At 55.0% G+C, this 18049-nt stretch overlaps 1 protein-coding gene across 1 annotated transcript in view; it reads left to right on the top strand.

Annotated features, from left to right (window-relative positions):
* Positions 1 to 1156: 1156 nt before the first annotated feature.
* The window catches only part of STX1A (syntaxin 1A), a 66768-nt gene continuing 49875 nt past the window's right edge, over positions 1157 to 18049 (top strand). Inside the window, exons 1-3 of the mRNA XM_066333158.1 lie at positions 1157 to 1216; positions 16161 to 16238; positions 17336 to 17435. Coding sequence (XP_066189255.1) covers positions 1187 to 1216; positions 16161 to 16238; positions 17336 to 17435 — 208 coding nt within the window. The 5' untranslated portion in view covers positions 1157 to 1186. The remainder of the gene's footprint in view (positions 1217 to 16160; positions 16239 to 17335; positions 17436 to 18049) is intronic.

Below are 18049 nucleotides of genomic sequence, written 5' to 3' on the forward strand. Positions count from 1 at the left end.
CTGTGCAGTGAGCGGGGCTGTGAGAGGTGAGCGGGGCTGTGAGAGGTGAGCGGGGCTGTGAGAGGTGAGCGGGCCGAGCGGAGCCACGCGCGGTGGGTTGGGGTGAGGTGTGGGGTGTGCGGGCCCGTGAGGCATCAGTGGGGCCGTACACAGGGTGAGCTGCCTTGGGTTTGGCCTTAACACCCGCAGCCTTTGTGCCGGGTGTACCCCAGCACTGGGCAGCCCAGGGATGCTGGACACGTGTCGGACTGCGGGCACTGCGACCCGTGGCCCCGCAGCTGGATTCAATGGCCCAGGACCTGCAGGAACCTGCAGACCTCAGCTATGGGAGATCCCGCTCCTTTTTATCCCTGGCAGCGGGGAGGGAGAGGGGTGTCTGTCTGACATTGCCAGTTTCCCCAAAAGCAGCAAACTGGCAGCATCTTTCTGAGCCCTGCTGGCACTTCTCTGCTGGCTGCGACCCTGGTTTTGGGGTCCTCGGGGTGGATCCCTCAACATGCCCTGCTTGTCCCCAGGCTGGGGGTCAGAGCCAGCCCCTCTTGTTGGTGCCCCCAAACCTCGCTGTCCGCTGGACCCTCATCACCACTGCCACCGCCCCAGGGACACCCGGGGGTGACCCTGCTCTTGAGGCTACCCTGCAGACCCTTAAGAGCACCGTGATGTCCCACAGGTATGACCTCCCCAGGTGTGATCCCTCCCGATGTTATTCCCAGATGTGACTCCCTCCTGTGGCCTTCCCTCAGTGTGACTACCCTACGATGTGACGCCCCCACGTGTGAGGTGTGACCAGCACCTGCGACCTTCTCGCGTGGACCCCTCCCAGTGAGCCCCCTTTTCCCGAGACGTGACTCCCCCACGTGTGAGGCCCCCTGGGTGTGACCCGCAGCTGTGACATCTCATTTCCCCCGCCGTGTGACCCCCCCCGCCCCTCCGGTGACATCCCCTTGTAGCCGTGACCTTCCTGGCTGTGTGCCCCCCCTTATCCGGCGCCATCCGGCGATGTGAGACCTCTCGTGCCGCCTCCCCGCCGTTCGGCTCCGAGCTGTGAGTGTCCCCCCGCGTGTCCCCCCATGATGGTCGGTCCCCCGGTGTCCCCCCGCCCCTCTCCGCAGCGCTGCACGCATGCTCCGCGCCCGCCCCTCCCCGCGCTCTGGCCGTTCCCAGCGGCAGCGGCAGCGGGGCGAGGATGAAGGACCGGACCGGGGAGCTGCGCGCTGTGAGTGCGGGGCGCAGCCGGGGATGCGGGGGATGCGGACAGCCCTCTGCCCCCATCGGGGACCGCCCGGAGCCTCTCGGCCCCCCTCCCTGGGCAGGGGCCGCCCTGCCCTGAGCGGCGGCGGCGAGGGGGTTGGGCGGGGGCTGGGAGCAGGGGATGACCCCCCCGGACATCGCCGGGATGTCGGGGTAGGAGCGGGGTGGTCCCCGGGGCTGTACCCTCCGCGCCGCTGCGGACAGCTCCGCTTCTCGCCGGCGCCGGGCGGTGCGAGCGGCGATCTGCGCGGTGCCGGGGGCCGCGGCGGCTGAGCAGCATCGCCGCTGCTCGGCGGGACCGGATACGGACGTGTATTCGTACCGGTGCGGGCGGGGGCTCCCCGCGGGCGGCGGGGTCGTGCCGTGCTCGCTCGGGACCGTGCCGCGCCCGCCGCGCTCCGCTCCCGTTTTGCGTGTTCATCCTCCGGCGCAGCCGCTGCGGCGGGGCCGAGGAGCGCCCGCGGCCGCTGCACCGCGGTGACCCCGCTGCGGTGGCCTGGCTTGTCCGGGGGTTCTCGGGCTTCGTGTGCGGCCCTAGCCGGTCCTGTGTCCCTCGGAGGCCCCGAGCCCCCCGCGGTCCCCGAGCGCGGGCGGCGGCTGCGCGCATGGAGCATCGGTGCCAGGAGCCTCCGGTGCCCCCGCTGCCCATGCCCCGGCCCCTCTTGCACCCTCGGGGCTGCGATGGTGCTGCTGCCCACGCGTGGGGCCGAGCTCTGGGGATAGCCGCAGTGGCCGGAGGGGCAGAGCCCGAAATCCCGGCGTGCTGCTCCGGCCCCCACCACGTACCACCCTCTGGTCCTCCCTCTGGTGCTTTTTCCTCTTAGGTTGTTTTTTTGGTGGATTTTATTTTTTTTTAAATTACTTCACGATTGGCGCTGCAGAACCGCCTCGAATTGCAGGGGGGGTCTGTCCCCTGGGGGGAACACTGCCCTAGAGCGAGGGACAGTGGGGAGCACTGTGGGTGTCCAGTGTGGTCGGGCATCCGAGCTGACACCAGGATCACTTGGCTGCGCGTTTGGTCTGGTCTGAAAACCGCCAGGAGGATGGAAGTGGGGTGATGCCAGCGAGGGGCTGAGGGGGTGGCTGTCGGGGATGATGGGGTGGCTGTTGGGGTGGTTGGGCTGCTCTCAGTGCTCGGGGTTGTCTGTAGATGCTCAGGGGTGGCTGTGGATTCTGCGGGAGGAAGAGGCTCCCCCAAAAGCTGCCTCCCCACTCTGCCTGGAAAGCACCCAAACATGGGGCTCTGTCTCCACCACCAGCACAGGCTGTGAAATGGGATTGGAAAACAGGCTTTTTAATAATAATAGTAAAAAGAAGCCTCATGAATGTCCTTTTGGCAGCCGGCGCTGGCTGAGAAGTGATGCCATGGAGTATTTTAAAATTTCTCTGTTCCTTTAAATACGCCTTAAGAAAAATAAAATGTGTTTTCGCCTCACTCCTGCTGCTGCTTCTTATTCATCAGCCTCATGCTGAGGGTGCAGCATTCTTCCCGGGGACTCCTGGGGATGGAGGAATGCTTTTGAGCATCCAGTTGCCCCGAATATGAGTGGGTGCTCCCTGACAGGACTGCAGTGAGTGAGGCAGTGTGGATTTACACCCTTGGTGGTGGCAGACACCAGGGAGGAGCGAGATGCTGCAGTGGACACAGAGTCAGGAGCGTTTGAACTTGTTTCCTCTCTGCTGCCTTGTTAATAGCCTGGCTTGGTTCTTCCCATGTTAATACTGTATCTCAATTCTACCAGGGATGATAAAAAAGAAGGATTAATAAAAAAACGAGCTGGCATTGTTGGAGCGGAGGAGGGGATGCAGGGCGGTCACTGCTCTACAGAACAGGAGCTCCATGTCTTAATGGGATTTTTAAAATGGTACTTGAAATTCAAAATGCTAATCCCAGCTCTTTTCTGAGCCTCAGCTCTGGTTTGGATCAGATTTGCTGGAGCTTATTCAGTGCCCTTGTGGGAGTAGTGCCCCCAAGTCTGCTCTGAACCAGGGACAGGAAATTTAACTTACTGATGGAACATGTTTTCTTGTTGTGGAGGTGAACAGCTGAGGATGGGCCGTGCAGGATGCCTTGGATAAGGCTGAGCAGAGCTTTGTTTAAAGCTGCTTCTGTGCAGATGTCACAGCTGTGGCTGTGAGTGGTCTTTCCTGCCCATCTGGAATGGGTCTGGAGCTGGTCTATTCCCCAACACCCCCAAAAGCAACCCTGATGAGATGGTGTGTACATGCAGGATTGTGAGAGTCCTGTGATGCTCCGTCCTGCCGTAGAGCTGACAGCTCAGTTTGAGTGAGACATTGGGATTTCCAGGATGGGACACGGGTACAAATGGTAGAATAATTATGGATGGTGTTTTGACGGCGGGAGGAAGTGAGGGAGGTGTGCCAGTATTACAGGATCACAGAGTGCTTTAGGTTGGAAGGAACCATCCAGTTCTAACTCCCCAGCCCTTGGCGGGGCCCATTTTTTGGGGTGCATTTGCCTCCTGTGCCCATCGTTCACCTCCAGCAGCTGTTTTTGTGTGCATTTCTGCAGTGATTCCATGTTTGTGCCGTGCCACTGCCCTCCCCAGCTGGCTGAATCCCCACTCCTGACAGCCGAGTAACTCCCTGCTCCCGGCGCTGCCTCCTGCCAGTTAAAAATAAAGGGAGAGAGGAGGCAAGGTGGGCTCCAGGTCCGGCTCTGTGGATTCACCCTCTCCCTTCCTGCAGCAGTGAAATCTGCAGCATTTCCAGGACTCACAGCCCGACCTCACTCCATCCCTTCCTCTTAATTCCATACTGATCCTGCTGAGGCTTTCACTCCTGGGGGCACAAATGTGAAGTCGACCACAGTTGCTGCTTGCAGAGGTCGGGTCTTGTGTGTGTCTCCATCTTTTCCAGAACCTCCCGGCTGCAGAAGTCCCTACAGACCTTGGAGACGAATATATTCACTTGTTCAGATGCCATCTTCCTTTTTTTTTTTTTTTTTTTTTTTTTTTTTTTTTTTTTTTTTTTTTTTTTTTTTTTTTTTTTTTAACCCTCTTCGTTGCCGTAAGCGCTCTCGGGCTGTTCTGCTGAGCCAGGAGGGTCACGTAAATAATTCATCCGTGTCCTCGGTCCGCGCCGGGTGACAGCCGGTGGCCGTGCCGCAGCCGCCCGCTGCCCTGAGCCCGACGGGGCTGAGCATCGCCGAGACGCCGGGTTTGTTCCTGGGTGGGGAGCAGCAGCGCTGCCGTGGCAGGTCACACATCATGGCTGCGCTCGGAGCGTTCCCGGCCCCGCGGGCGCTGGGGCAGGGAAGATGCTTTGCCTGCTCCCTTGGGGTCGTGGAGCAGGAGGGGTGGGATGCCGCTGGATCCTCGCTGCTGGGGTCTGCTGGGCGAGGAGGAAGGTGGCAGGGGTGATGTAGATGAGCCCCACGTGCTCCTGTGTGAGCTGTTCTTGCACTCCTCAGCACAGCTGAGCGGTCCTGGGTGTCCCTGTGTTCACAGCAGTGGGTGCACGCCAAGGTAGGGCAAGCCAAAAACTGGGAAAACCCTTTTCTGTGCTTTAAGCGTGGTTGCAGGCAAAGCCAAGACTCTAGGTCTGCTCTGGGCAGGGTGTCACGTCCCCAACCTGGCAGGGACCTGGTGGGGTGATGGCTTTGAAGGACAGACAGACCTCAGAGGGGACACTGAGCCCCAGGGTCCCTTGGTATTGTTTGGGGAACTTCGGGTCTGGTGCGTGGGGGTTTGGGGGTCCCACTGAAATCAGCTTAAATATGAGAATACTCTTGACTCACTGAGACCTGGTGTCACTCTGTGGGCACCAGAGAGTGATAAGGGTGAGAATAAGTGCAGCCAGATACATCAGCTGGGCACTGGGTGTCTGAGAGGCTGGAGCCAAAAGGGTTCAGCCTCATCTCTGTTGTTTTAATCCAAGTATCTTTGTGTATGAGCTGCTCGGAAGCTGTACAAATGTTTGTTTTGCCATGTATCTTCCCGTTAACAAGATTTCTCAGGAAATATGCAAAATTATCACTACAGGCAGAACATGTACAGTAAGGCTCATTAAGCTAAGTACTGTGATAAATTGCTTCTTCCAGAAAATTATGTATATTAGGAAAAAGGAGGAGAGGGAGCCCAGGTGGAAGACCAGGAAGAAAAAGTGTGTGATATTGTCCTGGCTCCAGGTGACCTGAGCACACCTGCCTCAGGGGAGGGTCCTTGCACCATGGTGTCCTCAGGATGATCCTGGAGGAGATGCGTGGGGAGGGGAGGGCAAGCAGAGGACAGCATGGGAAGTGGATATGGAGCAGTGCTGTGTCAGGACCAGACCAGGCACAAAGCCAAAGAGGCTGTCTTTGCTTAGGAAAAATATCAAATGAGGCAACTGTGGAAGCACAGGGAGTAGAAAGTTTTGCTGAGCTGAGAGGAGAGGGCAGGGGCAATGTGTTACAGGCTGCTTGCATCTCTGCACCTCTGCCCGTGCCCCTGCCTGCAGTGGCCAGAACCAGGGCTGGTGTTGGAAATGTGGGCACTGCTTTTGTCCCCCAATTCAGGCAGCAGACTTATGGCTGTGAACAGGGGACAGGCTGTGGCATGTGGTGTGTCATGGGCTCACAGAGTGGTTTGGGTTGAAAAGGACCTTCAAAGACCATCTGGTTCCAACACCCCTGCCAGGGCAGGAACACCTTTGACTGGACCAGATTGCTCTGAGCCCTCTCTGGCCTAGCCTTGAACACTCCCAGGGTTGGGCCTGACACACCACTCTGACTTCTGGGTGCTTGGGTCCCACGTGAGAGATGTTCTGAAGCATCTTCTAACCTTTTTCAGTGATACTCTGAATGTCTTCCATAGTGATGCAGCTGCTCTCCCCTGGCAGGAGGATCTCTTCTTCCACCACCTTTTGCAGGAGTGATGGAAGCAGTGAATGGAGCCCAGGACATCTGCTGGCCAAAAGCTCTTCTTGGTGATTTCCAGAGGAGAATAGGAAGTCTTTCTGCTCCAGCAACCCTGGAGAGCTCAGGCTCAAGAAAAGTTTCCCCTCAGTAGCCAAGGAACTTTCAAAGAACCATATCATCCAACCCTGTTGCCATAGGTTGGGACATCTTCCACTAAACCAGCTCCTGACTGGTTGTGGAATTCCGAATCTCCTGCCCATATTGTGTTAATTTGCTCTAGGCCTATTCTTTCTATGGGAGAAGGTTTCTCCTCCCTGCTGCCTCCTCCTCAGGCATGCACAGGCCCCTCAGGATATACCCCAGTGCAGGGGACTGACCATCAAAATCTGCTGCAGGGTGGGACTGAACTTTCTGTTAACAGTGCAGTGTTCCAGATTCTAGTGAATACTTGCAGACCCAGGTTTCTTTTCATGGGGAGTAGCTTAAAATGAAGTTTTCTGCTCACTGTCCTGTGAGTTTTCAGGAGAGTGCTGCCACTGTGGCCACTTCCATCCTGCTGTACTTCTGCAGATGTGTGCTGCAGGTTTTCCAGTGTGAGCTCTGCCTTTTTTTCTGCCATTGCTGATCTTCCATCAGGATCTGTCAGACTTTGGGTTTGTGTATGAAATGACGGTTTTCATTTTCCAGAGGACCTTTGCCTTTTGGGAGGATCAGTGTCCCACCTGGATGGTGCTGAAGTTCTTTGATAAGGTCTAGACAAGAGCACCAAAGAAATGTCATTGAGCTTTCATGACCATGTGAGCACCTGGTTTGGTGGAAGGTGTTCCCTGCCCATGGCAGGAACTGGAGCATCCTTGAAGGTCCATTCCAAATCAGTATATTCCATGAGTGCCTGTTTGTAGGTGGGGTGATGGGATTTGAAGGATAAACGTTTTGCAGACTGTCTTGATGCCACAGTCATAGGAGTTGTGGTGCTGCCTGTGTCACCTTCTCTGCCTCAGGGTTTCCTTATTTTTCCTCTGACAGTTTCTTAGGACAGACTGCAGTGTCCCTGGTGGGCATCACCAGGGCTTGGTGACACTGGCAGACAGCAAAGCATGGTGATGATCCCAGGAGAGACCTCTCTGAGTGCTGACCCTGGTGAATGGAGTGGAGATAAGAGATGAGTGCTGTGCCTGCAGGTCCTTCTGCTGCCCATGGGAAGCTCTGGTCTGCACAGGGGCTGTAACAATGATGATGCCACTTAGAGGATGTTAAGAAAATAATTTCAGATTATTTAAGTCTGTTTTTAACCCAATAATTCTTCAGCTATGACTGTAAATTTATAAAATACTGGCTGTAAAGTATGGGTGCTTTTCCAGTAGGTGATAGTGCTGTCCACATTTCAGAGCTACAGAAGGAGGTCAGTGAGTTCAGCTCATTGCCCTCTCCAGGACTGGGGGTAACTCTCACCTCTGACACTTTTTCTTCCGAGTTAAGGAGAATTTTACCTGTTTACTTTTAAAACTGAGCTTAAGAGTGATCATGCTTCTGATAAAAGGCTTGGACTTTGTCCCAAAGGCTGGAAATTATTTTGCAGGAATGCAAGCCAGCCCTTAAGGACAAAACTCTTGGAAACCATGTTCTCCCTTGCGTTGCTAGTGTTGGAAAGTGGAAATAGTACCTGACTTATGCAGATGTTGCTGAATGCTGAAGTCATCATCTGTACCTTGGATTTTTATTTGTAAAAAAAGTTGTTAATGGGAAGGTATGGGCTGGTTCTGGTGAATATTAGAATTCTAGAATTGCTTAGGTTAGAAAAGCCCTCTAAGATCCAACTGTTTCCCCAGCACTGCCACGGCCAGCACTAACCCCAAGTGCCACAACTACACATCTGTTAAATCCATTCAGGGATGGGGACTCCACCTGCACAGTCTGTGCCTTGGTAACTGGGCTGGACAGCCCTTTCCCTGAAGGAATTTTCCCCAGTATCCAGCTGAACTTGCCCTGGAATAACTTGAGGCTGTTTCCTCTTGTCCTGTCCCTTGTTCTCTGGGAGCAGAGCCTGACCCCACCTGGCTCCACTCTCCTGCCAGGGCATTGTAGAGAGTGAGGTACCCCCTGAGCCTCTGTATCTCCAGGCTGAGCCCCCAGCTGCTTCTGGTGCTCCAGACCCTTCCCCAGCTCCATTCCCTTCCCTAGATAAGCTCCAGCATCTCCATGACCTTGTTGTGAGGGGCTCAGAACTGACCCCAGGATTTGTGGTGCCTCAGCAGTGTCCAGCACAGGGGGACAATCACTGTCCTGGTCCTGCTGGACACGTTATTTCTGGTACAAGCCAAGCCCCATTGGCCTCTTGCCCACCTGGGCTTATGTCCAGCTACTGCCAGCCAGAACCCCAAGGCCTTTCTCAGCTTTTCAGTGACTCTGCCCCCAGCCTGGAGCATTCCATGGGGTTGTTGTTACCCTAGTACAGGACCCAGCACTTGGCCTCGTTGAACATCACAGAACTGGCCTTGGCCCATTGATTCAGCCCATCCAGATCCCTCTGCAGATCCCTCCTGCCCTCCAGCAGGTCAACATCTCACCCAACTTGGTGTCTTCTGCTGAGGGTGCCCTCGATCCCCTTGTCCACATCATTGATGAAGCTGTTAGACAGGAGTGGCCCCAACAGTGATCCCTGGAGAAGGCCACTGGTGACAAGCTGCCAGCTGGATTTAATTCTGGAATAGGACACAGCTGAGTTTGGGGTCTGTGTGCCATGGAATGGCCAATTGGTCGTGGTGCACAGCTGTACTGTATGGTCTGCAGCAAGGGCTGAGGCTGAGACCAGGGGTAGTTTAAACCGTGGTGGTTCAGCTCTCAGGGCTGGGAGCATACCCTGTGGCTGGCTTTATGCTCTGCCTTGGCACCACCTCCCTGGAAGCCTTCAGGAGCAGGACTTCAGCCCTGCTTGAAGGGCTTTTAGGCTGCTGCAGATGCCTGAAGCAAACCCTGAAGCGTGGGAAGGTCAGGGCAGCCCTAGGGAGAGGGGCTCCCTCGGTGGGTGGGTGATCTGTGGGTGCTCTGGACCTTGTCCAGGTGAGGCTGTGCTGAGCTGCCCTTGTGCTGCCGGGCATGGCAGAGCCAGGCTGGGATGTTCCCAGGGATCTGGGTGTCTGTACTCTCTCCTACGTGTCCTGTAGGCTCTGTGAGATGGCTGAGATGTCAGTGCTGAGTTATTCTGACCTTGCCCTTCCTTGCACAGCTCCATGGCAGAATGAGCTGCCCTGGGAGCTCTCGGTGTCAGCAGCAGTGCCCTGGGCTTGGGAGTTTGGGTGTGGGGAGCAAGGTGACTGCTGTTGGACCCCTGTGTGGCACTCCGTGTGGGGACATAGTCGCAGGCATGACCCAGGGCTGCTCAGAGGCATCCCCAGGAGCAGCCCGTGCATCCCCCTGTGTTCTGGGCTCGGTACAGAAAGGGCATCGTTTTACAGAGCGAGGCAAGCCCAGATGGCTGGAATCTCTTCAGCTGGGCAGAGCAGCACGGAGGTGTTCGTAAATATAAACAGACAGATGCAGCCTGGGAGTGAAGCCTTGTGCAGCCTCCTGCATCTCAGGGATGGGGCCTTTCTTTGCTTAACTGAGTACTCCCTAAAAGGGGGATGGCAGCTGGTGTGGCTTTTTCTGTCCCTTGTGCTTTTGTGAGGCTTGCCTTGTCTCTGGTGGGGTGGGAGGCAGCAAGGGTCACTGCCTGTTTGGACACACGTTTCCTAGGAAAATGTACCAGCAGGGCTTGGTGGAGGGGTGTGTTTGGGCTCAGATGAGCCCAGTGGGCAGTGGCTGAGCCCGTTGTTCCTCTGCTCTGCCTCTGCTGCCTGCAGCAGCTCCCTGGATGTGTCTGGACATGGTCAAATCCATCTGCAGCTCTGACAGGAGAGGACAGGAACTTGGGGCTGCGTGTGGCCACTGCTGAAGTGACAGAGACCTGGTTATGCCCTGCACAGCCCACCCTGCCAGCTTTGCTGTTTGGAGGAGAGCAAACATCAAAAGTCTTTTCAGGTGTTCTGTGCTCCTTTGCCTCTTCAGAAAGTGCTTGGAGGGGGACTGGGGTGAGTTGGAACCACGGGGATGTAATTTGCTCAATAATGAATTTATTAGCATGTGCTGGTTACAAAACCTGCGGAGTCAGGGTGCTCCAGGGCTCTGGATGTCTTCCCATCTGCTACTCCTGTTTGTCAGAGATGGTATGACAGTTTGCCTCTGCCTCCATTTGGGATTTTGGTCCTAGTGGAGGGCACTTTGAACTCTGTGAGGCTCTGAAAGCTGCTGGAGCAGCTCTGACTGACCTGCCCTCCCCATCTGGCTCCCACTGCTCAGTGGCACTGAAGAGGCAGCAGCTCCCAGAGCCATCCCAGTGGCCGGGATGGTGCCCACATTGTGCCACTGCTTGGTCTCTGGAGGACTGGAGAAATAAAAACCTTGCAAAAAAAGGGTTATCCTCACCTACCCTGTGTGGGGGAAAAGCCTGGAAGCCCTGGCTCCTTGGTGCTGCCTGACAGTGCCTGAGGGAGAAGGGGAAGGGCACTGGGAGGATGGTGTGCCTGACATTGTGAGTTCCCAGGCTGGGGAATTGTTTGCTGCTTGTGCTGAGCAGCACCTGCAGGTAGTTTTGACTGAGACAGGAGCTTTCCGTGTGACTTTGGAAACCCAGGTCACAGCTGGGATGCATGAAGTGAAAACACTGCTGAATGATGCTTTATGTTTCCTTTGGAAAGTTTTGGTCTTGTTCCTACTTTTGTACTATAATTAATCATGAGGGGACTCAAGGTTGGGGCAGAGCAATGAGGGCCAGAGTGGAGGGAGATGCTGGGGGCAGCTGGTCTATCAGTGCCCTGCATCTTGTGAGCTGTTCTCCCTGTGGCATCTCCTCTGGTTCCACTCCAAGTCACCCATTAGTAGCCACAGCCACTGCTCACTGGCCCAGGGGCTGGGGGTGCTGGGGTGGGATGAGCAGCCTGACACTGGGGGTCAGAGGCAGTATGGCACCGAGGGTGTTCCCAGTGACGTGGGTTGGACAGATGGTGCCCTTCTCCAGCCCGGAGTGACAAGTGACATGTGTCCTCCTGACCAGCAGGCTCCATCTGTGTAATTTCCTCTTCACGGGGCTTCTGGCTGGGCTCTGTGCCACTCCCCCTGTCCAGTGCCTGCCCTAAATAACATCTCTCTGCCTGTCCATCAGCCTCTGAGCTCCCAGGAGTGGTCCACTCTCAACCACGAGTTCCTCCGACAAGGTTGTGTGTGGATTTGACAGAAACCCCTTCCATGGGTGGTGGGTCCCCTTCCTTTGGGATTTCTGGGTATGGCAGGGTCCAGTGGGCAGCACAGATAGGACCAGGCAGGGATCCTTTGGGCAATGAGCCAGGCCTGTTTTGGATGTGGAAAGGACAAGCAAGAGGTGACAAGGAGAGGAGCATCTTGGCAGGTACCCTGCTCTCCTGCTGCTCTTCCTCTGCTGCCAGTCCCTGGCCTTCCTGGTTTCTGTACAAGCCTGCATTTAAAATTAACAGTGGGAATAGTCTGCTCACAGGCTTCAGAAAGGGCCTCAGAATTCTGGCAAACTGAGATCTTGCCAGAATGATGGCAAAAAAGGTTGTATAGGCTTGTGGGGAAGTTGTGCTGAAGGCGTGTTTTTCTGTACAGGGCTGCAGGGGCTGACTGGTGCTTCCCATCCTGTTCCACCCCCTGCCATGGGCCCAGACACCTTCCACTATCCCAGGCTGCTCCAAGCCCAGTCCAGCCTGGCCTGGTACATCCAGGGATGGGGTAGCCACCACTCCTCTGGGCAGCCCACCCTCATGGACCGACAATTCTTCCCCATGTCCAACCTGACCCCACCCTCCTCAGTCCAACAGCACTGTCCTGGGCTGGGATCCCAGAGCTGGAGGCAGCTCCAGGGAGTCTCAGGAGAGCAGAGCAGAGAGGGAACATCCCCACCCTCCCCTGCTGCCCACACTGCTGAGGATGAGCCCAGGAGACATTTGGGTTTCTGTGCTGCCAGTGCCCGTGGCAAAGTCAAGTCCCATTTGTCACCTACCAGAATCCCCATATCCATCCTCACAGGGTGCTCTCAGCCCCCTTTCCTTTGATTCCTTCCTGATGACCATCCTGTTGGGTGCATGGTGAGGTGGCAGGAGCTGCAGGCAGGACATGTTCCCCTCCATCTCTGGGGGTTGGTCTGATGTCCTTGTCCCTGACCTGGAAGAGGCTTAGCAGAGTGGGGGAGGGAAGATCCCCTGTGTTCCAGCAGCCCTCTCATTAGAAGGTAAAAATGAGCTGAGGCACAGACTTCTTGTTAAGCACAGCATGAAAAGGGTCCTGGTTTATTCCTCTTCACAGCTTTGTCATCTTCACTCCAACCATTCACTGACTCTGGCTGCAGCAAGCTCCTGCTGTGGGTTCCCCTTGCAGCCTCTGATTGCTGGTTATTTCCTGCTAAACTCTGACTGCAGGGATTGGTGTGCAGACTGTGACTGCAGCTTTTACCCAGCCAGACTGTGACTGCAGGGATTGATGTGCAGACTGTGACTGCAGCTTTTACCCAGCCAGACTGTGACTGCAGGGATTGGTGTGCAGACTGTGACTGCAGCTTTTACCCAGCCAGACTGTGACTGCAGGGATTGGTGTGCAGACTGTGACTGCAGCTTTTACCCAGCCAGACTGTGACTGCAGGGATTGATGTGCAGACTGTGACTGCAGCTTTTACCCAGCCAGACTGTGACTGCAGGGATTGGTGTGCAGACTGTGACTGCAGCTTTTACCCAGCCAGACTGTGACTGCAGGTTCCAGCAACAGGCTCTAACTGCAGACCCAGACTGACCTTGCAGCAGTCATTCTCTCTCCCCAGGATCCTGATTCATGATTCCTTCATGAATGGTGCTCCTCAAAGTTCCTCTTCCATGATTATCCTCTCCTTGCCAGCTCACCCCCAGTTTATCTCTCTCATCCTTATTGGATATAGCTGTGACTCATCAGGGGCCAGGTTGTATTGGATAATTAACACAGCCATTACTTATCAGGGGTGAAGTCACCTGTATTCCCTTCTTCTACACCCTGACACACATCCAGGGTGGCCTTTACATTGTCAGGTGCATCTTCCATCACTCACAACCTGTGTCCCTAGGATCTGTTGGCATTATCCAAGTTCCAGGGGGTGTAGGCAGGGGTCTGCATTGTAATTGCCCACCCAGTGGGCTCTTGGCACCACCCACCAAAGTGTGTGATGCTTTAGATCAAGCACAGCACAAACCTAGCAGGCATGTGTGATATATAAAGTAGAATGTGAACATGGGTGGTGGTTGTATCTCTGTAGCAAAGGTCATGGTTCTTTGTGACCTCCTTGATGGTGAGCCCTTCTCCCATGTGCTGTGGGTGCTTGGGATGCTCTGGGAGCAATGGAGCATATGTGGACATTGCTCTGGAACCAGTTGTTGGCCCCAGGTGGAGCTGAGCTTACAACCAGGCTTGCTGCTGGTGAAGGAATGGCACAGTTGGCATTGGGGTCGGGATTGGAGGGTGACAGCTGTCACTGTACTCACATGGTTTTGAGCAAGGCTGGAGCAGTGATGACAGGGGACAGGGGGAGGGACTGGGCTGTCTGGTGGCACTGGCATGCAGGAAGGATTTAATAGAGCCTGTGGCCAAATCCTGCCCTTGGCTCCAGGGAGGTTGGGAAGTGTTGGATGTGGTCATGGATCCAGCTCTGTCTGAAGCCTGAGCTGTGCACTGGCCCTCAGTGCTGGTCTGTGACTGCTGAAGGGAATGGGAGAGGTGGTGTGGACCTTGTGTGAGTAAACTGCAGAATTTTGGAAGCAAAAAGCTTCAGGGGAAGAGCTGGCCCTGCCTGATGCAGAAGGGACTGTACAGCCCCAGCCTGTACCAGCACACATGCAGCCAGTGGGACCAGGACAGTGACTGTCCCCTGGGCTGGGCACTCCTGAGACACCTCAAATCATGGGCTCAGTTTTGGGCCCCTTGAAAAGGAAGACGCTGAGGGGCTGGAGCATGTCCAGAGAAGGGAACAGAGCTGGGGAAGGGTCTGGAGGACCAGGAGCAGCCGAGGGAGCTCAGCCTGGAGAAAAGGAGGCTCAGGGGAACCTTCTTAACCCTCTACAATTCCCTGACAGGAGGGTGGAGCCAGGTGAGGGTCACTCCATTTTCCCAGGTTATCAAGTGATAGGACAAGCAGAAATGGCCTCAAGTTGCTCCAGGGAAGGTTTAGGTTTGATATTAGGCAAAATGTCATCAGGATTGTCAAACCCAGGAACGGGCTTGCAGGACAGTGGTGGAGTCACCATCACTGCAGGGATTTAAATGCACCAACCCTTCCCCAGGCTGGCAGCTTGGGCCATGCCCCAGCCTCACGGAACCAGCAGCTCCTGGCCTGAGTGGCTGTGCCACAAATGGGCACAATTTCAGACTTCAGGGCACAGTTTTCTGTGCCCACGGAGTGGTGAGTAAGAGCAGCACCATGCCTGCTTTTCCTTGTCAGGGTGAGATTTTCACCAGATTTATGGGAGCTCTCTGATCACAGAGGCTCTGGATAACCATGAATGGGAAAACTGTCTGTGAGTGAGTTACCCAAGCAAAACGTGCCACAAGTGATGGCAAGGCTGAAAGCTGAGGTCTCTGGATGATACCGCCCAAATCAGTCACTGTAGGGTGGAAAGAGAACTTTAGGGGGCAGGATAGATCATTCATCTGGCTTATTTCAATGTAAGAGGGCTCTCTCTGGAGACTGTAGTGGTTACCTCTCTGCAGGGTGCAGAAGGGCCATGGAGTGATGTGTAACTGTCTGCAAAAACTGCAGTCATCATGAAATGAGCAGAGGCAGTCCTGTCATAAATCTCCATTCCACTGGCTTCTTCTCTCCTGTGAAGATGGAGTAAGAAGAAACTTTTCCAACCTGTTAATTTTCCATTTCCCTCCGTCATGCAACTGCTTTGGATAATAATCTTTTAAATGTCTCCTTATGTGGAGGACTGTAATTTTTCCTTCCCTTGAGAGCTTGCATCCCCCGCCTTGCTGGGACAGGAGGTGTTTTCATCTCTGGTGACAATGACACACATGCTTCTGCAGACAAGGACAACCCCTCATTTGCCTGCTGTGACTTTACTAGTTCTGCTGTATTATCTGTTTGCTCCCACCTTTCCTACACTCTGCAGCACTCCCTTTCTTTTCCCATCACAGCATCCCTTGTGTTTCCCATCACAGCTTCCCTCGTGCTTTCCCATGGCAGTATCCCTTGTACTTTCCCGTGGCAGCATCCCTTGTTTTTACCATCATGGCATCTCTTGTATTTTCCTGACATGGCATTCCTCCTGTTTTCCCATTGCAGCATCTCTGGTTTCCCATTGCAGCTTCCCTCATGCTTTCCCATGGCAGTATTCCTTGTGTTTCCTGTGACAGCATCCCTCATGTTTCCCATTCCAGCATCCCTCGTGTTTTGCCATCACGGCATCGCCCATGCTTTCTCCTGTGGCAGCATTCCTTGTGTTTCCCATGGCAGCATCCCTCGTGTTTTCCCATCACAGCATCCCTCGTGCTTTCCCGTGGCAGCATCCCTTGTTTCCCATCGTGACATCCCTCGTGCTTTCCCATTGCAGCATCCTGGTGTTTCCCATGGTGGAATCTGTGGTGTTTTCCATTCCTGCTCCTTGCAGAGCTGGTGTGCTCCCACAGGGCTGAGGGTGCCCTTGAAGCTCCCACTCCATGGATGTGAGGTATCCTTAGCTGTGTCCCATGCTCACTGCTGAGGTTGTGCCATGGGGCACTGCCTGCTGTGGTGTTTTGGCCATCCCTCACTGCTGGATGTGTTTCTTCTCTGCTCTCTCAGAGTCCTGGGGGCTTGGAGTAGCAGTGCCTGCTGTGTTCCATGCTCGGGCTGGTGTTTGCACCAGCTCCTTGGAGCAAGTGAGCAGAGGAGAAGGGGAAGGTGCCTTAGGACCTCCTGAAACAGAGCTGTGAACCCTGCAGCAAGCACTCGTTGATGCCTCTCTCTCTCTCTCTCTCTCTCTCTCTGTTGTTGCAGGCAAAGGACAGTGATGATGATGATGAAGTCACTGTCAGTGTGGACCGGGATCGTTTCATGGATGAGTTCTTTGAGCAGGTGAGAGGTTTGTTCCTCCAGTGTAGCTTTGAAGCTGGTTCAGACCTTTCTGCTGGCACCAGGGCAGGTTTTGGATGGTCCTGGCTTCCTGCAGCCACTGGGGATGGGGATGAAGGTCCTGTCCTGGCTGGTGGTGCTCAGCTGATGCTCAGGGCTGTGCTGAATGCTGAACATCAGGAACCTGGCCTCCCTGCAGGCCTGAGGCTGTGCTGCCCTGTGGATGTTTTCCTGCACACCCAGCGAGGCCGTTTCCCAGGCAAAGGGAGCAGGGAAGCCTCACACACAGCTCCAGGCCTTTCCCCAGAGCACCTCTGCAGAGCAGCAGTCTCTGCATGGGACTGATTTAATTTTGTGCCTCCCGTTCCCAAACAAGAGGTTGTCTTCTGGCATGTGGGTGGCTGTAAGATCTGCTTGCGGATTTTTAGCACACCCTTAGCATGGCATGTGTGTGGGGGGTGTTAAAATGGATCTGTGCAGGCAATGGAGTGGGAACTGGGATAAATCTGATGTGCAGGTGGAGGAAGATGAGCAAAGGAGTGGTGTGAGCCGAAGGAGAAGGCTGAGTTAGAGGGTAAGCAGCCTGGCAGGCAGAGAACACAGGAGAGGTTTCCCCTCTTGGGCGATGCTGGTGTCTTCCTCTAGCAGAGAGGTGCAGGGAAAATGCCAGAATGCATCTTTTGGAAAATGTGGCCTCCCTGGAATAGGGGGTGAGGATCAAATTGGGAGTTTCTGGAGCTTTTTGTGGAGCAAGGAGCCATGGGGGTCTGAGCTGCTACCAGCCTGGCTTGTGCAGTCTCAGCAGTGTTCTGCCAGAGGCTCAGAGTCTGGGAATCAATCTGATGCTGATTTATATAAATCCCAAAAGTTTCTCAGTGTATCACAGAGAATACAGGACATGCAGTCTGTATTACACTGCCGTGACTCAGAGCTGGCTGGTGGGATGGAGAAAGTCTGATTCCACAGTGGTGCTATTCAAGCTGGAAAATATTTATCCAGGAGGATGTCATGGTTGCTTTGGAACAGGGTATAATAATCTCTTCACTTTCAAGAAGTCCAGGTCTGTTGCAGACCACCTGTCTTGTTGTCTCACTTCACAGGTGGAAGAAATTCGAGGCTTCATTGATAAAATTTCGGAGAATGTGGAAGAAGTGAAAAGGAAGCACAGTGCCATTCTTGCTTCACCCAACCCTGATGAAAGTGAGTGAGCTGTGAGCTCTGTGTGTCCTGTGGGCATGGGGTGGCTGGAGCCAGGCACAGTCCCCTGTGTCTGCAGGTGGCCATGGCTGGATGGTGAGGGAGGGCTTGGACTCACTTGGCAGCCTTAAGACCTGGAGAGGTGGTGAGAGTCCAGTGAGGCTGCCAGAGGGGGATTACTGAAAGGATGGGGCAGTGTGGAGGTTCAGAAGAGCAGGTGGCTGTTTCTGTGGTGGTTGGCTGTTGTCTGGCCTGGGCAAGTCCATGGATAAGGCACAACAGGCCAAGTGTCACCTGCTTGGGCCCAGAAATGTTACAGCTCCTCTTTGAGCCAGAGGTGGGCAGCTGGGACCTTGCATCTCTGTCCTGGGAACAATTTGTTGCTGGCTGGTCAGAAGAATCTTTCCCTTCCAGACCTCTTTCTTCCCCAGCCTTGTCTTCCAGAGAAGAGGTTTGCTGCCAGGAGCTAGAGTTAGGGATTCAAGCCCCCAAGAGGTGCCAACATTTGGATGTCTGAGGGATCTGGCAGAGTGAGAACTGTGAATGCTGTGGCCCCCTGTTCCCAGGTGGGAGCAGTGCTGTCCCAGGGGAGCCAGAGGAGCTGGCTCTGGGGGTGG

The sequence above is a fragment of the Sylvia atricapilla genome, chromosome 20 (genome assembly GCF_009819655.1).
Source record: "Sylvia atricapilla isolate bSylAtr1 chromosome 20, bSylAtr1.pri, whole genome shotgun sequence".
Taxonomy (NCBI): domain Eukaryota; kingdom Metazoa; phylum Chordata; class Aves; order Passeriformes; family Sylviidae; genus Sylvia; species Sylvia atricapilla.